Genomic DNA, 19160 nt, shown 5'->3' on the forward strand with positions numbered 1-19160 from the left:
GAAACTTTAATTTTAAAAAAATTATATCTTTTTAATTATATCCTCATTAAATGCACTATAGTAGAACCTTAATAATAGTAATTAAAATTTTAATACATCATTTTTTTTAAAAAAAGTAATAAATGAAGTAAAGGTAGAGTTAAAAAACAATTATAAGGTACAGTTGAAAAGACAATTATAAAAATTACTCAATGTCCATATTTTGAATCAAACAAAACTTTTGAAAAATACCCTTCTCTTATGGTTTGGAGGGAGTAACATTTAACACTCAACCACATCTCAAATAAAATGCTTCTAACAGACAGAAACCTGTACGCAATCAAATTCTCTTTCTTTTTTGGGACAAGAGGGCAATTACTGGAATGACACTAGTCAGGATTACTCCAAAACCAGAGAAAAGTCTAATAGTCTACGATCAATCTTGGCTCCATCTCTCTACCACAAGAAGATGTCGCAACCAAAAATCAAGGCTGCATTAAACTTGCCCAGATTAGTCATGGAGATTCAGAATCCTGAAAGATACTGAAGGAACGCCTCCAACACAAGGCTTTTCAAGGCATACACTTCACCAACCTAGGACGCCAACTGAACTGAACATGAGATGAAGCATAGAACACCGCTAGAGCTTTTCATTCAAAAGTACAAATCAAAATATTAAAGATCCAGATCCCAGTGCATATAAACAAACTATCAAGGAAACAGAAATATCAGGAAAAGGAAACTTGAGGCCTCAAAAAACAGGGATGATAATTAAAAAGTTTCTAGTGAACCCAACCAGCCTCAAGTTGCTTACAGTGTTGAATCCTTGCATTGCATGTGACAACTTACAATAAAAAAAAATTACTCCTTCCAGTCTTCAGCTCTTAACAAAATTGTAATGCTAATAAAAAATAAACATGTAGGGTACATTGGCTTCTCACTCAATGATTAGCTATTCAGCGTTTTGATTCACCGGAGTGGTCGGAAGTTTTTCTTTCCTCTTCAGGTGGCCGAACTCGAGCCGCTACTGTTCACTGGGGATACAAGGCCTCCAAACTGTTTCATTGCCCAAATCCATGAGAGCAATACCCTTTACAGTTAAGTCGGCTCTAATCTTATCACTCTTGGGGAAGTCCTTGTTAATTCTTGCCTGAGTTCTCTCTTCTATCAAACGCAGTACATCATCTTCCAACAGTCCTGCTCTCTTCAATGCCTTGTCTTTCAACTGCTGCAGAACCTGTCGAACAAATACCAAGTCTTTCTCAAATTCCATCCATAATGGCCATCTTAATGAATAGTCAACTCTTGGGTTAATGCTTAATGAATAATCAACTCTAGGTTAATGCTTGTACATAATAGACAGGCATAAATATACAGAATAATGTATCACCTCGGCATAGGAAGAAGGGGACAATAATCCCAGGATTTTTAAGATTTCTTTAACTTCTTTCTCTACTGCAGCTAGAGATTCCAACAATTCTAAAAGCTGCTTCTTCTGTATCTTTTTCTGGATGTCACATGGAATATATTCCATAAATTACAGGCACATGACAGACTATAGGAAAAGAAATGTGAGATCCGGTCAACCAAGAATCTGACGACTTTGAATACCTACCTTCAGCATCTTCAAAGAACTGTTTACAAATTTCAAGGCTTCTTGGAAAGCACCAGTAAGTACTACCGGCGTTTGCAAGTCATCTGACATCTTTTCATCAAACTCTTCTCGCACCTTTTTAATGCAATTTATGGCAGCGTCACTAACTTTAGGTCCCTTTTTATTCTGTTCCACGCTTCCTTCTTGAAATGATGATAAAGCTGCTTCACAATCTTGAAGAGTCTAACCAGCCATAAAAACAGGATCCTTACCGTAAGAAAAAAGAAAATATTTCTGAAAACTTTTCCAACAGTTATCACATCAAATGCATGGCCCCATTCTTTGTCTTGTCTTGTGTTTTTTTAACATCTATAAATGAAAATCTATTCATGCAGAAGATCAATCGTTGACTAGAAAACAAGAACCACCCTACATAAGACTGCCACCAAACCCTAATTAGGAAAACTTTTTTGTGACATCAGGCTACTAGTTATACGCTTTTACTGATTTTACACATGCAATGATCACGTTACATTACAGGCAAGAACCATCATTCCAGGTAGGCTATCAGAATAATCTGACCCAGACAAAGCGAGAGAAGAGATAAATAATGATATCAAAGAATGTCAGTAAATATTTTCTTTCTAGAAAAGATCAAAGTATCCAGGAGAGAAACGCTGGTGATTTTAATTCAAAGAAACAACTCATGCATCAGCCATCAGATCCGAGGGCATAAAATATCGGTCATTCACGAACATGACATGTATGGGGTGGGGTAAAACAACCAGAAACAAACAAATTACATCCAGATAAAACAATGCGAAAATAAACTGTCTCAACCTCAGGCAAGGAACCAGTAAATTAAGCATTGACGCAACAATTGTGATAGATTATCCAGTGCTGCTTACTTGATATATATAGTAAATAGTGTCTGATGAACTTTCCAATTGTAAGATTGTGAAATTTAGAGGGGATTTGTAATGAGCACTAATCAAGAAATGTCTCAAAGCAATTGGATGGTACCGCTCAGTGATCTGCAAAAACAGAGGAAAAGCAATTGCAAGGCATCTTTAAAAATATTCTAACACATAGATGCTCCTAAGAATATAAACAAGACAATAATTAACTGTTCTGTTATTTACCTCGCGAATAGTGAAGAAGTTGCCCAAGGATTTTGACATCTTCTCATTGTTATTGGTGACATGACCATTATGCATCCAATAACTGACTTTGCTCTCTTGGCATGCAGCACAGCTCTGGGCAATTTCATTCTCATGATGTGGGAAAATCAAATCGATTCCACCGCCATGAATATCAAATCTGGTAGTTAAATAATGGGCACTCATTGCACTGCATTCCATATGCCACCCAGGTCTTCCAGGACCCCAAGGGCTGTCCCAGCTTGGCTCACCAGGCTTAGAAGACTGCAATTATTTATTAGAACATAAGAAATACATGAGATATTAACCAGAATGCGTACAAAGTAAATGGTAAAGGTCTTCAGACCTTCCATAATGCAAAGTCAGCAGGATGACGCTTTCTTGTGTCAACAGCCACTCGTTCCCCAGCCCTATTATGTTCTAGCTTTTGTCCCGACAGACAGCCATAGTTTGGAAATTTTTCAACAGCAAAGAAAACATCTCCATCAACTTCATATGCAAATCCCTTTTTGATAATCTGCAGAATAAATCAACCTCCTCAATATATATTAATTCCTTGAAATTAAAGGAAAACAAACCATAATAACATTAACATTTGTCATTGCACTTTCTCATGCTTATTCGCATAACATCATTCTTGAGCTCTAAAATATAAATAAAAGTAGCACAAGTATTGCAATATTTTTCTGTATTATATATCATGAATATTTAATAATACATAACAATTCTTACAACAATGATAGATGATAAGCATTATATATATAACGAACTAAAACAAAAAAAAAAAATCAAATTTCCAAATACAATCCCAAAGTTCATATGGCTTTATCAAAATTAAACCATGGCAATGTAGGACATTACAGCTGTTCACACAACTCTGTGCATACAAGGACTTTTAATCTCTAGAATCCACAACTCTATGGTTATCCAAGGTTCCTAACATCAGCTAAAAATTCATATATCGATTAAAAATAAAGTAAAGTAGAATATGATATTAGAGATGGGATATAGGCATACCACATGCTCAATATGGGTATGGCTTCAATGTTATCCATGCTTTAGAAAATATTAATCATTTGACACCTAGGGAGTTATATTCCAAAGCGAAGCAATGTGCACCCATGAATGCATAAATTTAACCATTCTAAACACAATGGATCTACTTCATATACCTCTTATGCTTAGTAATGAAATCATGAAGAGTTATTCATCTTAAAGTGAAAACACATTATCAATTATTTTTCAGTTTTATTTTGAAAACAATGCGACTATGGAGGACTTGTGGACATTTAACCAAGTACCCACTTCCTTTGTTTTAAAATTTCTATGCCAAGGAAAGGTGCCTAGAATACAAGGCCTACCATAGCCAAATATTTGAGTAAAAATACAAATGCTTGGCCCATTTGGTTCTTTTCAAACAAAAACTACAAGATTAAATTATCATATAACATATCCACTGGGGAAGATTAAAGTAGAAACAATGTTAATATGGGACCAAAAAGAAAAGGTCCATCGCTATAAATAACTTTGAGTAAAACACACCCCCACACACAAACACAATGTTGATAAATAATATCGAACAGCAATTTTAAATAAACACCAGTTTCACCAAGGCAAAAGAAGGGGCCACAAAAAGAAAAATTCAATTGCATTGCTCAGCCAATCTAAGATGAGCTTATGAGTGTAGCAACATCAAACCTGACTTATCATGTCATTTATCTGCTCCATGTGATCAGAAACTCGAGGTTGATGTGTTGGAATCAGGCACTGAAGAGCATTCATATCAACAATATATTCTTCACAAAAGCGGTTGCTTAATTTCAAGGGATCTTCACCAATTTCATTTGCTCGCTTAATTATCTGCAGCAATTCTAATAATAGTTGACTAAAATAAGCATTGAAGAACAAGTTAAGAAATTCAGGTAAGATATTGAAGATTTAGGGTTTATATTTTACAGGACAAAACACATTAATAAACTTCTGAGAGTAAGAATTCTCACTAAACAGGAACACTAACATAGCAACAGAAAATGAAAAGGAAGCAAGAACAAAAACAATTTGAAAACTTCATTTGAACTATACCAAGAAGTTTGATGCAATTCACATATGTTCAATCACAAGGCAGATGGGTTACGCACAGCCCATTTATAAAGCTACATCATAAGAATCGTATCAATACAAAAATCAGGCCTAAATGCCTAAATGCCTAAATACTTGTTTTAATCCAGTACAAAGGAAATGTTTCATTATAAAAATAGTAAACAATTTTTCCATTGCAATGGAAACACAATAAAAATCTATTAAGATAAAATCTATCATGGCAGGTTGCCAATATATACATATAATATATATATCAAGTTGTAAGTATTCAGCAGCACTAGGGGGAAAAATTAAACTTCTTATCAACATCCTGAGACCAAGGCTTGTACTTGAAAAATTTATAAATACAAGTTTCTCAAACCTGCAAAGTTTGGGACTCCGCCCCTAGAGCTAGATCCACTCATAATGATTCAACAAATCCTATTCGGTGACAGTGCACAATACTGGACCATTTTCAAACTATTAATCAAATGTGTTGGCTCATACTTTAGCTTAACACTGTATGATTAGACACCATTTCCTAACACTGCTGCCTCACACGATCTATTAAATTAACATGCTTTTGCTCTCTATTAACATGAGAATATCATTTAAGTTGGTATCAAATCATATTTTTTTAACATACTCCCCTTGGTCCCTATCATAAGGCACCACTAACTACCTCACCAAAACTAAGGAGAGGTATTTAAATCATTAACTTTGTCTGAAAATAAAATAAACTTTAAATTTTGCCCCTATTTAGATGAAAAAGTTTTAAATTTGCATTAAACTTCTCTCTCACAGTTAATGAGTTTAAATTTGGGTAATATTAGAAAAATATAATTAATACCCATCAAGTGCCTTATATTAATAACCAAAAAATCCTTCTAGAAGGAGCTCTGTAATAAAGACCAAAGGGAGTATATCCTTATAATTTCATATCAGAATCTTATATCAGAACCTTTCCAACTCTAACTGAAAATAAATTTAATAATGATAATTAACTGAAACCATATAGAAGTGATAATGATTAATTAAAAAGGTAAAGAAAGAAAAAGAAGACAAGCAGAGAGATGGTCTTGAACAAAAGCCGAAACACACTAGAGTAAGAAATAATGAAATATATCAGCAAATTATACATATGAATTCTCACCTTGTCATCAACATCAGTGAAATTTCGCACATATGTTACTTCATAGCCCAAGTGTTGAAGGTATCTGTAAATTTAGAGGTAAAGCACATGACCAAGTACCATGTATTAAATCTCAATTTTTACATGTGCCATAAGTAACTAGGGAACAAGAAGTATGGGGGAAAAAATCAAAAAGGTTAAAAAAAAAATGTTTGCCACTTTTCCGGTACTTCTAACTCAACATCTAAAATAAAGTAACTCTAAAAAAGTGACAAACGTCCCATAAAAGACAAAAGTAAAAGCCAGCATGCATTCTAAATCCAATCCACATGATCATTTTCATAAACAGCAGTCAGTTGGGGAAGGCACATCTATGGCTATCCAGGGTAAGCAGGAAACCTATGCTATGCATACTTATTAATGAATGCACACATTAAGCATTCCATGCACAAGCTCAAAGGATTCAAATTCTGTATCAGAAAGCCAAATTTGGAATCATAAATTATAAATTGGATTGCATAGTATATAAGTCAAAAGACAAATTGAGATATAGCCTAAATGAAAAATCATATATATTGCTATCCACTAATATTCAAAGTATTAAACTTAAACCAAGAAACAGGAAGATTTTAATCATAAGTCTCACAAAACAAAATTTTAACCAATGTGCAATTCAAAAAAGGAGAACACTTATTGCAAGAGAAGTTTGTAAACCATGCTACAGCAAAACGTTTAGGACTTTAGGTTTTGTAGATGTGGGGATATTTTATATCTGGGATTTCTTAAAAGAAATGAAACACTTTATTGGAGCAGGAATATTTCATATATGGGATTTCTTAATAAAATGACACAGAGCATCTTCTAATATCCAAGCATACCAATGCGTTTTAAATATCCCCTTTTACGATATGAAATATGAAAGGGAGAGGCAGCTTGATGAATGACATTGTTTCATGTAAGGAAAGGGGCAAAAAAAACTCAATGCCTCCTTCACAAAAGCTGTTGGCATTGGATCGTGCAGGACTCAACTTCATGAACTGACAGCATTGCTCGGTTATGAATTGCCAGTGTGCCCAAATCGTGTTTCCAGGGCAGCTCAAACAATTCCAGCAATTTAGATGTATGATTCTGGCTCCTTTAAAATTCAATGGCTGACTGATATTGTTCTCAAGATGAATTGAGTTGGATCATGCATTCTGAATTGTGAATCACACAGTTTCTATTCACTATGGAAAAAGGCTTTACATGGACAAGAGTGCAAGATCCAGGAGATAACATTAGATAGCCAACAATAATGTCTTATACACGAATGCTAAACCTCCAGTTTAAGCAGCAAAAAATAAACTTATAGCAGCTAGTTTCAAATTTGATTTACCTCCCTATTTGTCTTTAAGTCATCACAATAGGTAATGCCAATAGACTTGTATAGGATTTGCCAGAGTAAAAACATTGAAAATTATAAATGGCAATGCATACTAATTTTATTTATCGATTGGCTTCCAATAATGCAGAATAACATATCATGAGAATCAATGGATTCCAGATCTGTCACATCCAAACAGGATTATCCTTCATCCACGTCACTGAATTCTTCCATTTAGCATTAAAGCATCTGAAGTTCTAATAAAATAATCGATCCTACACGGAACAGAAGGCCTCCTTTTTTGTTGAACAACAACATAGTAAACAAACGTATCAGAAATCAGCCAAAACTGATCACGTTCACATAATCCCTGTCAAATACTAATAGAAATATATTTTCTTTTGAACACCACGTTAATAAATTACACGAGTACAAACGCTCCTAACCCGGTCAGTGCGTACCTATAGAGGATATCAAAATTGACAGCAGCACGAGCGTGACCCAGATGGCTGTAGTCGTAGGAGGTGATTCCACAAACGTACATAGAAACTTTACCAGGAACAAGAGGCTTGAATATCTCCTTCTGCTGAGTCATTGAATTGTAGACCTTGAACTCCTTCTCCATCGCCATCTCCACTAAAGAAGCCCTTTTTCCGCCCCCCTTCAACACCCTGAGCTGTGTCTAGCAAATTTCAACCCGGGAGTCACAAAAAGCGAAACCAAGTCTAAATATCGCTTCAGACGCACGCGGTGTGGAATTGGCAGCTCGAAAACTATTTAGAATCCAACAACGGAATGTTTTTTTTTTTTTTTTGGGGCCCATTTTGGGTCTGCTGGGAGCGGTAGTTGGTAGCCCAAGCCATGACTGAAAAGGGAAAATTGTTAAAAGGACCCAAATCAGAAGGATATTTAGTCCGACATCCCTTAAAAGGTGTGATTTTTACATTATTGGAGGACCTCAAGATAAAAGAAAGGAAAATAATCCCAACCCCTTTGCCTTTCTATCTCCTCCTCCACGTTTAATTGAAATATATTTTACATCCCATGCATCCCACAGGAACATAAACAATCCATATCAGAAGAAGTATACAAGAATTTACAATTTACAAATAAATAACTATAAAAATATTGTAAATAATAATTTATTTTATTTTCGTATGAATTATTTTAAAATTTATTACCTCGTATAACAACTTGAATTATTTAGAAATTATATATATATTGCAAATATAAATATCAAATTAGTTTATTTTAAAATATTTTACACAATTCAAGTTAAAATCTTTATAACATTTTTTTATATTTGATAATTTATTATCTTGTATGAAAAAAGACACAACATATTATATTCTAAAATTTACTACCTTACCCACCTCGTGTGTTAGAAGTTATTTAATAATAGGATAAAAGGGTACAGGCAAAAAAATTATATATTCATGGCCCCTTTATTTAAAATTAAAAAATTAGTAATTTTTGAAATAATTTAAAATTTTTATAAATATAAATTTATTTTATTGAGATAAGCAAATATTATTTTATATTTGATTACAATATAAAAAAATAATTAATTATTAGTTAGTCATTTTTAATTTTTTGTAATATTTTTATTGATTTATGTTTTATAAAGATGACTTATTATTCAATTATTTTAAAATTTTATGATATTTTATGTATCCTAAATTTTTAAAACATTCTTTTTTCATTTACTGCATTAAATTATTTTTAAAAGTTACGTTAAAATAATTAAAAATAATTTTTTTATTTTGATTATTTTCATAAGTTTAAACAAGCATTATACAAACTTATAAAATAGATATAAAAAATAAACTATTTTTTCATAAGATAAGTTGAAACAAAAAACCCTTAATCTTATATTTTTAAAGTGTTTATTTTCAATTAAATAAAAATATATGTATCTTTTATAGACAATATATTTCATAATAAATTATTATTATTAATATTATTAACACATTAAAATTTATTTTTTATTCAAATGAATAAAAATATATTAAGTATATAAAATTGAGTATCTAAGTCTTGTCCAAGAGCAAATAGACTCCTAAATTATAAGTCTAACAACATTTAGAACTTTAAACTCATTTTGATATAATATCCTCCTTCATCTTTGAAGATCGTGCAATTTAATCCTTATTATTAACAAAAATTAATTTAGATAGTTAATTAACCAAAGTATACTGTAAATGATCCAAAAATTATAGACAATAGCTAAGAAATTTTTACTGATAGATGAACAAATTAACCCCTAAACTGTAAGTCTAAAGGCATCTGAGACTCTAAAATTATCTTTTATACAATATTTTTCTTAATTTTAAAAAATGATACAATTTGACTTTTTGTCGTTAACAAAATTTAATTTTAATCATTAATTAACAAAAAAATAACAAAAAAAAACCTCAAAATTACAGTAAAGAATCTAAAAATTAAAGACAATAAGCATAAAATTACAAAAAAAGGACTAATTTTTTGGTAATTTTCTATATTTTTTGTCTTTTTCTATCATTTACAGGCAACTAATATTCAGATTGCATCATCTTCTAAAGTTGAAAGGAAAGATTGCAAAAAAAAATTAGTTTAAATCCTAGGCGCTTCTAAAATTATAGTATAAGAGTCAATTTGCTCATTTACCCAAAATTTATTAGTTTTTTTATAATTTTAAGATCATTTTTTATATTTTTTAGTCAACTAATGATCAAATTTAACTTTTATTAATAGCAATGATTGGATTGTATTATTTTTAAAAATTGAAAGGAAACCTTGCAGATTGTATAAAAGATAAATTTAGGATCCAAAGGCTTTTAAACTTATAGTTTAGTACCAATTTATTATTTTATCCTTAATAATAATCTTGTTATTTTTTATCATTTGTTACTTTTGTGCATTAAAATTATAAACAAAATTTATGTTATTTTATAATTTATTTCCTTGTACATATTAAAAATATAAGCAATAAATTGTTTAATTTAGAATTTTTTATTTTGTATACATTAAATTTCCAAGCAACATAATTTTTTTACTGGATTGCACAGTTACCTTTTTATAATTTATATAAATTAAATTTGTAATTTTATTGAGATTTCATATTTTCTGTTTTTTAACTGCAAGTCTTACATACACTCACTTTTTTCATTGAGTTACACACCCATGTTATCAATGCAAGCTCCACATAGGTTTTTTATCGTATAAAAATAATAAAAAATGAGAAAAGATAATTTTGATATTGTAATCAGTTTTTTAAAACCGGATCAGACCGAACGGTCAGACTGGTCTGACAATTGACCATTATGGATTCCGGTTTAGTTCATATGAGAAAATTATTTTAATGGTTGAGTTGGGTTGGGCCATTCCGAACCGGTAGTTGGATCGAGAATCGGAATCAAGTTAGGAACCAGATCTGGTTTTCAAAAACTGGACTGTTCATATTTTTTTTATTTTTTATCAATTTTTTTTAAAAAATGACTACTTTTTTAAAAAATTGACTAATTTTTTAATCATTTGATATTATGTTGTATCATGTAACTTGTTAAGTAATGATAAATTTAAAATATTTAATTTTTTAAGTTAAGTAGCAATTTCATATATATTTTTTATATTTAAATTATTATATACATATATAATTTTTTTAATTTAATTATTATATCATCGATTTGACCATTAGTCTAATTCAATTAAATCATGTGAATCATAAATTGTTAATTTTTTTAATTTAATATTCAATCCGATTCTGAAAACATTAATTGTAATTCATCAAATGACATATTAGAATGTGTGGCCAACTGCAAGTTGCCTCAGCGGTAACTCCAACTCCCTGCAAACCTAAGATCCAAGATTCAAACCCTGCTTTGACAATTGGGTGTTTGACTTGTTTGCAGTATTTAATTGATCTCTATCAAAATAATAATAATATTTAGAATATATGAATAATGAAAAAATGCAACCATCGCACCACACATGGAAACACATAAATTAATCTTATAAATTTTGCAGCGAGCTATAGATTTTATATATGATATAAAATATATAGATCTGCAATCCAAATGGATAATGTTAAGCTATTATAACCCCAAAACAAAAGGTCACATAAAATCTTCTACTAGATGGTGGAGCATAATCGCACATATACATTAATCGAAGTCTCGTAAACAAGCTACACTTCTTATAATTAAGTGAAGAAACAACTATGACTTTTTTTTAAAAGTAAAAATGGGTATTTCAACAGTCAAAGAAAAATACAAAACAGACATGGCAAAGAGAAACCAGGCTAAACAATTAATCATGTGTACGAATTTACAGGCAAAATCAAAAGGACACAAAAATGAATGAGGTGATCATGTTCATAACATCCATTGTCTGTCCAATAATAATAATAATAATAATAATAATAATAATAAAGTTAAATTCTTTCAACTGTATTTTACTGCATTTGATTATCTTGCTTTAGAGTCAAGAAAATGGGCTACACTTGGTCGGTTAATTAGTTCAGCTCGCGAAAAATGACATGTTACGTTGAAATTTTTCTAGCCTATTTTTACTCACTTTGATTTATATGATTAATTTATTGAGACAGTGTACTTAGGTGATTAGCCATATGACAAAATATTTGGTTTTTATATTTAATGTTTACATGTTTGATTTTTCTAGTGATTTATTCCCTCTGGTTCTCATTGTAGGATATTTTTAATCATTTCGCATATTTTAAAAAAAATTTGCATCATAAAAAATGAAAAATACTTCTATTTTTACCTTTAGTTTTAATTAATGATATAATTATATTAAATACTTTTACATTAATTAAGAAAGGGTAAAATTAAAAGAAAAAAATAATTTAATTATTACAACATATCTTATATTTTAAATAAAAAATTATTTATATAATGTATCTTACAAATAAGATCGGGATACTATTTTTATATAGATATCACAATTATGTAAAATCAAGTAAAAAAATTCCATGGCTTATATTTAAGAAAAATGATAATAAAATCTTTTTAAATTATGTAAATATTATTTTAATCTCTCAAAACGCTATAATTCACTTAAAATCCTCACATTAAGAAATTAATTTTCTATAAAATTAAAGATCAAATAGTATAAGATGAGAGTACAAGAGGCCATGGCCTAAGAAAATTGCATCGAAGGAAGGAAGAATGACGGTCGCTATTGCCAAAAGCCCAAAACTGGTGTCGCGCCTCTGCTCCCATTCCCTTCACCCTTTTTCATTCAAAAGGCATGCGTCTCTCAACTTAAAAGAAAACCTAATATTTTAATAAAAAGGACAAAATTATTTTTAATATTCTTAATTAAAAACTACACTAAAAAATTTAAAATAAATATAAATAAAGTTTTTACAATTTAATTCTTGATTTAATCTTTAAATATATTTATATTTTTTATTTAAAAATAATTTAGATTAATATTTTTCAAATCAAATTCATAAGATCTGTACAAATAAAATAAAATTAAATAGCGATTATATAAAAAAATTAAAGATATCATTTATACTTTAAAATTTAAGATTTAGTTAGTTAAAATTCTAAAATTAAAGATTGGCTAGTAAAATCAAATAATATCAAATTAAACTCAATTAGTCTCAAATAAATATTTAAAAATTTAAATTAAAATGATAAAAATATGTAAACTTGTCTTGAGAGACTTTTATGTCATTAAAGAATTAATATAAATAATCAAATTATTCTTAATTTAAATATCAATCGTCATTCACAAATTTTATTATAAGATTCATAAATTTTTTTTTTACAATAGCAAGAATTCAACAACAATTCATAAATTTATATTTTAAATTTTGATACTTTTCAAGTGTTTTAAGTATCAATTATCATTCACAAGTTTTATTCTAAAATTTATAACTTTTCTTCTTAAAATTACACGAATTGAACAACAATTCATTAGTTTAAATTAAAAGCAATTTAATCATTTATATTTATTCATTAATGATAGAAAAGTTTTTAAAAATTTATGACATTTTGAGAAATCAAAATGTTATTTATATAATTTAAAAAAATTTTACTATTATTTTTTCTATATTTAAAAGTTTTTAAGTTAATTTAGTCATATGGTTTTAAAATGCACAGGAACAACTTGAGTCAATTCTATTTAAAAATTTTAAAAACATATAAAAATTTAGGAAAAAAATAAAGGCTGACTCACTAGTTCCCTTACGACAATTTAGATTAAAAAAATTACAACCTTCGAGAAGGAAGCAGGTTGATTCAATCCAACCCGTCCCACTTGGCCCACGATAATTAATCTACTTTTGACTGCGTAACATGATTTTCCAACTCTATCTTACGACCATTTCACGATTATTTACCTTTAATGTCAAATAAAATAAAGGAAAAGTCACCAATACGGACTTGGTGAGACGGTTAACTGCAATTGACGATCACAAAATTCTGAAATTAAATTTGAGGACCATACCCTTTTTCTATGATTAAAAAAAGTTTTCTTTTAACTAAAATACGCTATGTTTGGTCCAAAAAAAAAAAACTAAAATACGCTATGTGGGTAATACCGTTTCAAACCGATTAAAAGATATCGTCAATTAAAAATTTAGAAATAATCGAAAGATGTGAAAGAAGGAGAAAACATGAATTTGGAGCCGATCAAAACCACGCGAGTTCTGTAAGGGGACAAAATGCCCACTCTCATAAGGTGTTTTAGTTAAAGAAAAAAAAAACTTTTAAATTTACAAAAAAGGACCACGGTCCTTAAATTTAATTTTAAAATTTTATGATCATTGATCATAGTGTTCTTTGCAAAACAATAAATACTAGGCATTGCTACAAACGTTAAGTCTTAAAGATAATAATAAAGTTCTCAATTGGACTCATTTACCTCAATTCATCCAAATGTAAAAATAAAAAAAAATTAAAATATAAAGTGTTTTTTTATTAATGGGTGTGAAGTATAAAGTCACAATGACTATAGTTTGAAAAATTGTAAATATTTCTAAGCCAAAATTGTAAATACAAAATATTCTTGGGTAGTAAAAAAAGGGCTTTGGTGAATACTAATATGATGTTGCTGTTCTTCTGATGATGATCCCTCCTTTTGCAATCGTTAACTCCTTTTGTAAGCATTCATTTGAGATCCTTGCACCTGCAAGCTTTGAAGCCTATTCGTAAGATATCAACAATAATTTAACATAGCCTTATAAGATTTGTGACATGTAAGATGATAATGTTATATTCACTCAATGATCTTTAACATCCAATCACTTCAGGTTTTGAGAGCTATGCCAAGTACGTGCATGGATTGCTCTTTTTTTTGGAAACAGATCGGGCTAGGTTTATACTTTCAACTTGAGCTTGTCATTTTGTCCAATTCTCTCTTCTTAATTTTGGGCTGACATTTTTATTTTAAACCCAAACACATGGTTAACTGTTATCTATGATTTTTATTCATGATTTTCCCAAGAAAAAACATCAAAATATAAAATCATTTATATAGTTTGAGTGCTTCAGATTAAGTGCTAGGTAGTGGCCCGAAAAAAAAAAAAAAGATTAAGTACTTGGCAAAGGGCGACGCTCATGAATGACAAACTTTATAAACAAGTACAGATAAAAAACATTTATCACGTCTCTTAATCATTGATTTCCTTTTCTACTTATTATTTTTTGACTGTTTTGTCCACATGCCACAAAATAGAACAAAAAGAAAAATATAGTTTTTTTTTTGGGACCCATGACAAATTAATTTATAATTAATTCTATGGGCATGCTCGAGAAATAGATCCCTAGAACATGACTTCAATCAATGTTGAAAAGAACACAAAGCAGTGACATGTAATTATTAACAGAAACCATAAAAAAAAAAAATCAAAAGATGAAAAGAAGAGAAAAGGCATGGGAGAGCCCATAAAAGAAGGATGGCGTGTTTATTTATGTCTCCCGAGCCTTAAACATATTGAGGTCCTTTATTTGTTTTTGTCCATTTCAAGCCATTGACAGTTACTTTCATTTCTCATGGTCCATTCCATCATCACCATGACACTTCACGCAGATTTGATATATATATATATATATATATATATATATATCAGCTTAGATGTCTCAATAATAATCCAATCGAATGTGAACAAATCAAGCACGTAAGGAATTTATTTATTTCATTTCAATTTCTGCATATTTTTTTTAAATAATAACATTCTTTGAAATTATGTGTACTCTCAACGATTATATATTATTTTTGCATAATATTGAGTTGATAAATTGCTTTAAAATTTTAAATAAAATTAAAATATTGGGATTGCAAAAAATCATGAGAGTCATAAGATAAATTTATTACACGAGACTAACAAAAAATAATCTAATAAAATCCACCAATATTGATTAAAAGATAAAGAATAGAACATATATACACAGGCATATGACGAATTGATTTATTTCATTTCAATTAAAAATGATAAATTAGTTTATCATAATAAATGTGTTAATCATTTATATGCTTGTCATGATATATGTGAAAAATATGTTTTATCAATTGATAGTGTTGATTTATACAACTGGCGAAAAAAATGTTGATTTATACAAAATTATTAAATTAAACACACATATATTTTTGAGAATATATGTACTAAAAACTTTTTAAGAAAACATAATCTTTATTTGTTAAAATTTCATCAAGTTTTATTTTTAATCCTTATAATTAAGTCCCTATAATTTTTATTTTTTAGTGGTTCTTAATCCCTAATAATGGAAAAAAAACTACATGAACTAAATGTAAAACTCAATAAACTATAAAAACTAAAGATTATATTTTTCTATTATTTTCTGGATAAGTTTTAAGTGAGACTATTTAAGTATTTATTGATAGACCTTATCATGTTTTTTTTAATATTCTCCAATTAAGATTTTATTTTACATATTATATTATGCTATTAAAAATTAGTAATAAAATAACTCTAACAAATATCAATGTATCACATCACAATATATGATAAAGTTTATAATAAAACCCATTATTTATTCTTACTTATTCCTTCAAATTTCATATAACAAATGAGAAAATATGTAAAATATATATCAAAGCAGCCTTCAAGGTAAAAAAATGTACTAATGGAGCCTTATTTTGCTTCTTCTTCTTGTTTGTTTGTTTGTTTTTTTTTTTAAACCAACAGCGTAATTTTGCCGTTAACTTATTAAAAAATTGATCAATCTCAACAGTATTACTCAGGCAGGGCAGGCATTTAATTAATTTTATTTTATATTTTAATTATCCCATTGAATTTACAGGAAGCCTCACATCTCACATGAGCAGCAGGAGCCAAAAACGATGGAAGCAGAACCCACTTCCGGGTGTGAGGATTTGATCACGAACAAGAACTGCGAAAAATGATTGTAATGAAAAAAAAAATCTACAAAATCTTCTACTTGTTCTTCCTCTTGATCTTCCCATTACAGAAAAGCGAACCAAATCCAAAGAAACCCACATAAGCTTTTGGAATATACGCTTGCGGCAGATTCAACACTGGACTGATTCGAACCCCATTACCAGAAGATCCACATTTCTTACTATTTACAGAACAATTCCGAGACGAACTATAGAAATAAAATGTACTTGAAGTTGAAGAAGACGACGACGACGACGACAACGATGGCCTTCTGCTAGAAACAGAGGATTGTTTCTGCAACCTCTGTTTCTGTGTTTCCTTTGGAATCTCAGATGTTTAGGATTCAGTGACGAACCAGTCGATTTGCTTCGCGATAGAAACTGTAATGATCGAATCAAGCTTTTTCCACGTGTGCCTTCATAATTCAAACTACTACTTCGCTTGAATTGCCAGAAAGATTTCGATGGAGGCTTTTCTTCTTCGTTTAGGAACTCTATGAGTCTCTTTTTCTTCTCTGTACATCCAGTGCCCAAAGTTTCAGAACGAGGACAAACAACAGACTCTGAAAATGGATGAATCTCACTGTTAGAAGAAGAAGAAGAGGGATTCGGGGATTTTGATTTTTTAATTTCCATCGGCACGATCTTGCCATTGGAGAAAAGCTCATCAGCAGAAGACAGATCTTGAGACAACACAGTATCGGAAATGCAGAAGACAAAGTCGGAGCTGCTGGATTCCAACAGGCACAAGTCCGATCGCCTGCGACGGTGGTCTTCAAGTGGGTCGTCGGCGTCGTCATCCTTAGCGTTCTTCAGATCATGCGAGAAGGAGATTCTAGGGCTGATTCCCGCGCTGGAAATCTCAGAGCACAAATCTATAGCCATGGAAACCGAAAAACCTCAGTCACTGGGGGAACCAAAAACGGAATCTTGAATTGAAGGACAGACAGCAATAACCGCGAAAAAGTTTCAAAATTTAGAAGGTGACAGTGTTAGTTGAAATGAGAACCAAAATGGGGCAGGAGTAACAGAGTCAAAGGAAGTGAAAGAGAGAGAGAGAGAGAGAGAGAGAGAGAGAGTTGAAATGTTGAAGAATGGGTAAGAAGAAAGTCAGAAATAGCAGCTTTAGCTTTAGGTTGTGCTTTTTTGTCCGAGCTAGGAGGAGCTTGGACTTGGTGGAGCATCCTCCAAAACGGAGAGGGACAATTATGGAGGAGGAGGAAGATGATGATGATTAGGATCTGGGTTTGGATTTATAAGGTTTGCTGTGGAAAAAATTCTTTGTGGAAAAGGAAAGGAGAGAAAAAGCAGAGCAAAGTAAGGAATAAGAACTTGAAATTATCACCGAAAGCCTACTAAAGGATCTCTCTTTTAGGGGTTTCCAAAGAATTTTTACCCCTGGATTTGTCCTTTGCAATGACTATGCATGAGTATGTCAGTATGAGTACGAGAGAGGGCGACACTGAGCCACCACAAGTTCAAATAAAGTTGTTGAGATTTGGACATGTAAAGTCATTTGTGGATGTGATTTTGATTAGCTCAAGAAGATCAGAAATCGTAGCTTATGATTCAAATTCATGAGGTTAAACCAACACTTTATTAGAATTATACGCCCCTAGCTTTTGATTTTATATATAAAAAAAACTTTTGATTTTACTTAAATTGGGATGAAAATATTTTAAATTTACATTACATTATTTCTCATAATTAATGAATTTAAATAGAGGTAATACTAAAAATATATAATTAATACTCCTATCAAGTATCTTATATTAATGGTGATCAATCTTTTTTAAAAGGTATCTCACAAAATTGATGAGAGAAAATATAGCTTTTGAATATAATTGCCTCTGGTAATCTTCATAAACTATTTTAGGTAAAAAAAAAAAACAATCTTCATGAAATTTTGAGTTCCGCCTTAAAAAATTGTGTTGTTTTAGAAATTTTCCAAACAATTCATTTCAAAATTTCATGCATGATACTATAGAGACAAATTTGAAAATAATTGAATCAAAAGATTGAAAATTACATGTGATAAAATGGGAAGAAATCTTATATTGGATAGTGTTGGAATGAATTAATAGATGTAGTAAGTAAAAAGACATATTAACCTAACATTTTACATTTTTGAATTAAAAAATGATATTAGACTTGCTTATGCAGAGTCATGTTGCTTTCAATGAAAATTAACCCTGATACTTCATTTGAAATTATTTATTCTTTTTTCTGGTCACATATATTTTAACATTTAGTTTTGTTTCCTTTATTTTCCTGTAATTTTGTAACCCCCTCCTTAATGATGAGACAAGGTTGGTAAATTATTTCAATCCTATGTGCAGGAAAGACAAGGGGATCATGTGAGTGTTAATTGCCAGATATTGCTCTCATGTACTCATTTGAGAATCATCAAAATCCAATAACATTAATCCAGGGGTAAAGAAATTATCAAATTTAAGTAATAATTAAAAAAGTATATAAAGTACA

The 19160-nt window shown here is 30.2% G+C and overlaps 2 protein-coding genes across 2 annotated transcripts; both read right to left on the minus strand.

Moving 5' to 3' along the window:
• Positions 1-602: 602 nt before the first annotated feature.
• Positions 603-8036, minus strand: LOC129311354 (cysteine--tRNA ligase 2, cytoplasmic). Its single transcript, XM_054953600.1, has 9 exons — positions 7769-8036; positions 5966-6029; positions 4432-4593; positions 3080-3250; positions 2716-2997; positions 2482-2607; positions 1595-1816; positions 1370-1486; positions 603-1216 (listed from the first exon to the last, which is right to left on the minus strand). Exons 1-9 carry the CDS (start codon positions 7936-7938, stop codon positions 1004-1006), a joined length of 1527 nt encoding a protein of 508 aa, XP_054809575.1. The 5' UTR covers positions 7939-8036; the 3' UTR covers positions 603-1003.
• An 8666-nt stretch (positions 8037-16702) lies between these two features.
• Positions 16703-17947, minus strand: LOC129312187 (uncharacterized). Its single transcript, XM_054954816.1, has one exon. The coding sequence runs from the start codon at positions 17559-17561 to the stop codon at positions 16863-16865; it is 699 nt and encodes a 232-aa protein (XP_054810791.1). The 5' UTR covers positions 17562-17947; the 3' UTR covers positions 16703-16862.
• Between the last annotated feature and the right edge of the window lie 1213 nt (positions 17948-19160).

This window comes from Prosopis cineraria, unplaced genomic scaffold (genome assembly GCF_029017545.1).
Source record: "Prosopis cineraria cultivar Desert tree isolate PC_DT_omini unplaced genomic scaffold, ASM2901754v1 PC5, whole genome shotgun sequence".
NCBI lineage: Eukaryota > Viridiplantae > Streptophyta > Magnoliopsida > Fabales > Fabaceae > Prosopis > Prosopis cineraria.

Excerpts from the sequence above, each read along its gene's own strand:
- LOC129312187 (XM_054954816.1), bottom strand. The coding sequence starts at position 17,561 with ATGGCTATAGATTTGTGCTCTGAGATTTCCAGCGCGGGAATCAGCCCT.
- LOC129311354 (XM_054953600.1), bottom strand. The coding sequence starts at position 7,938 with ATGGCGATGGAGAAGGAGTTCAAGGTCTACAATTCAATGACTCAGCAG. Across the intron at positions 4,594-5,965 it reads TCACTGATGTTGATGACAAG|ATAATTAAGCGAGCAAATGA; the intron begins GTGAGAATTCAT and ends GAATTGCTGCAG. Across the intron at positions 3,251-4,431 it reads TAAATGACATGATAAGTCAG|ATTATCAAAAAGGGATTTGC; the intron begins GTTTGATGTTGC and ends TTTATTCTGCAG.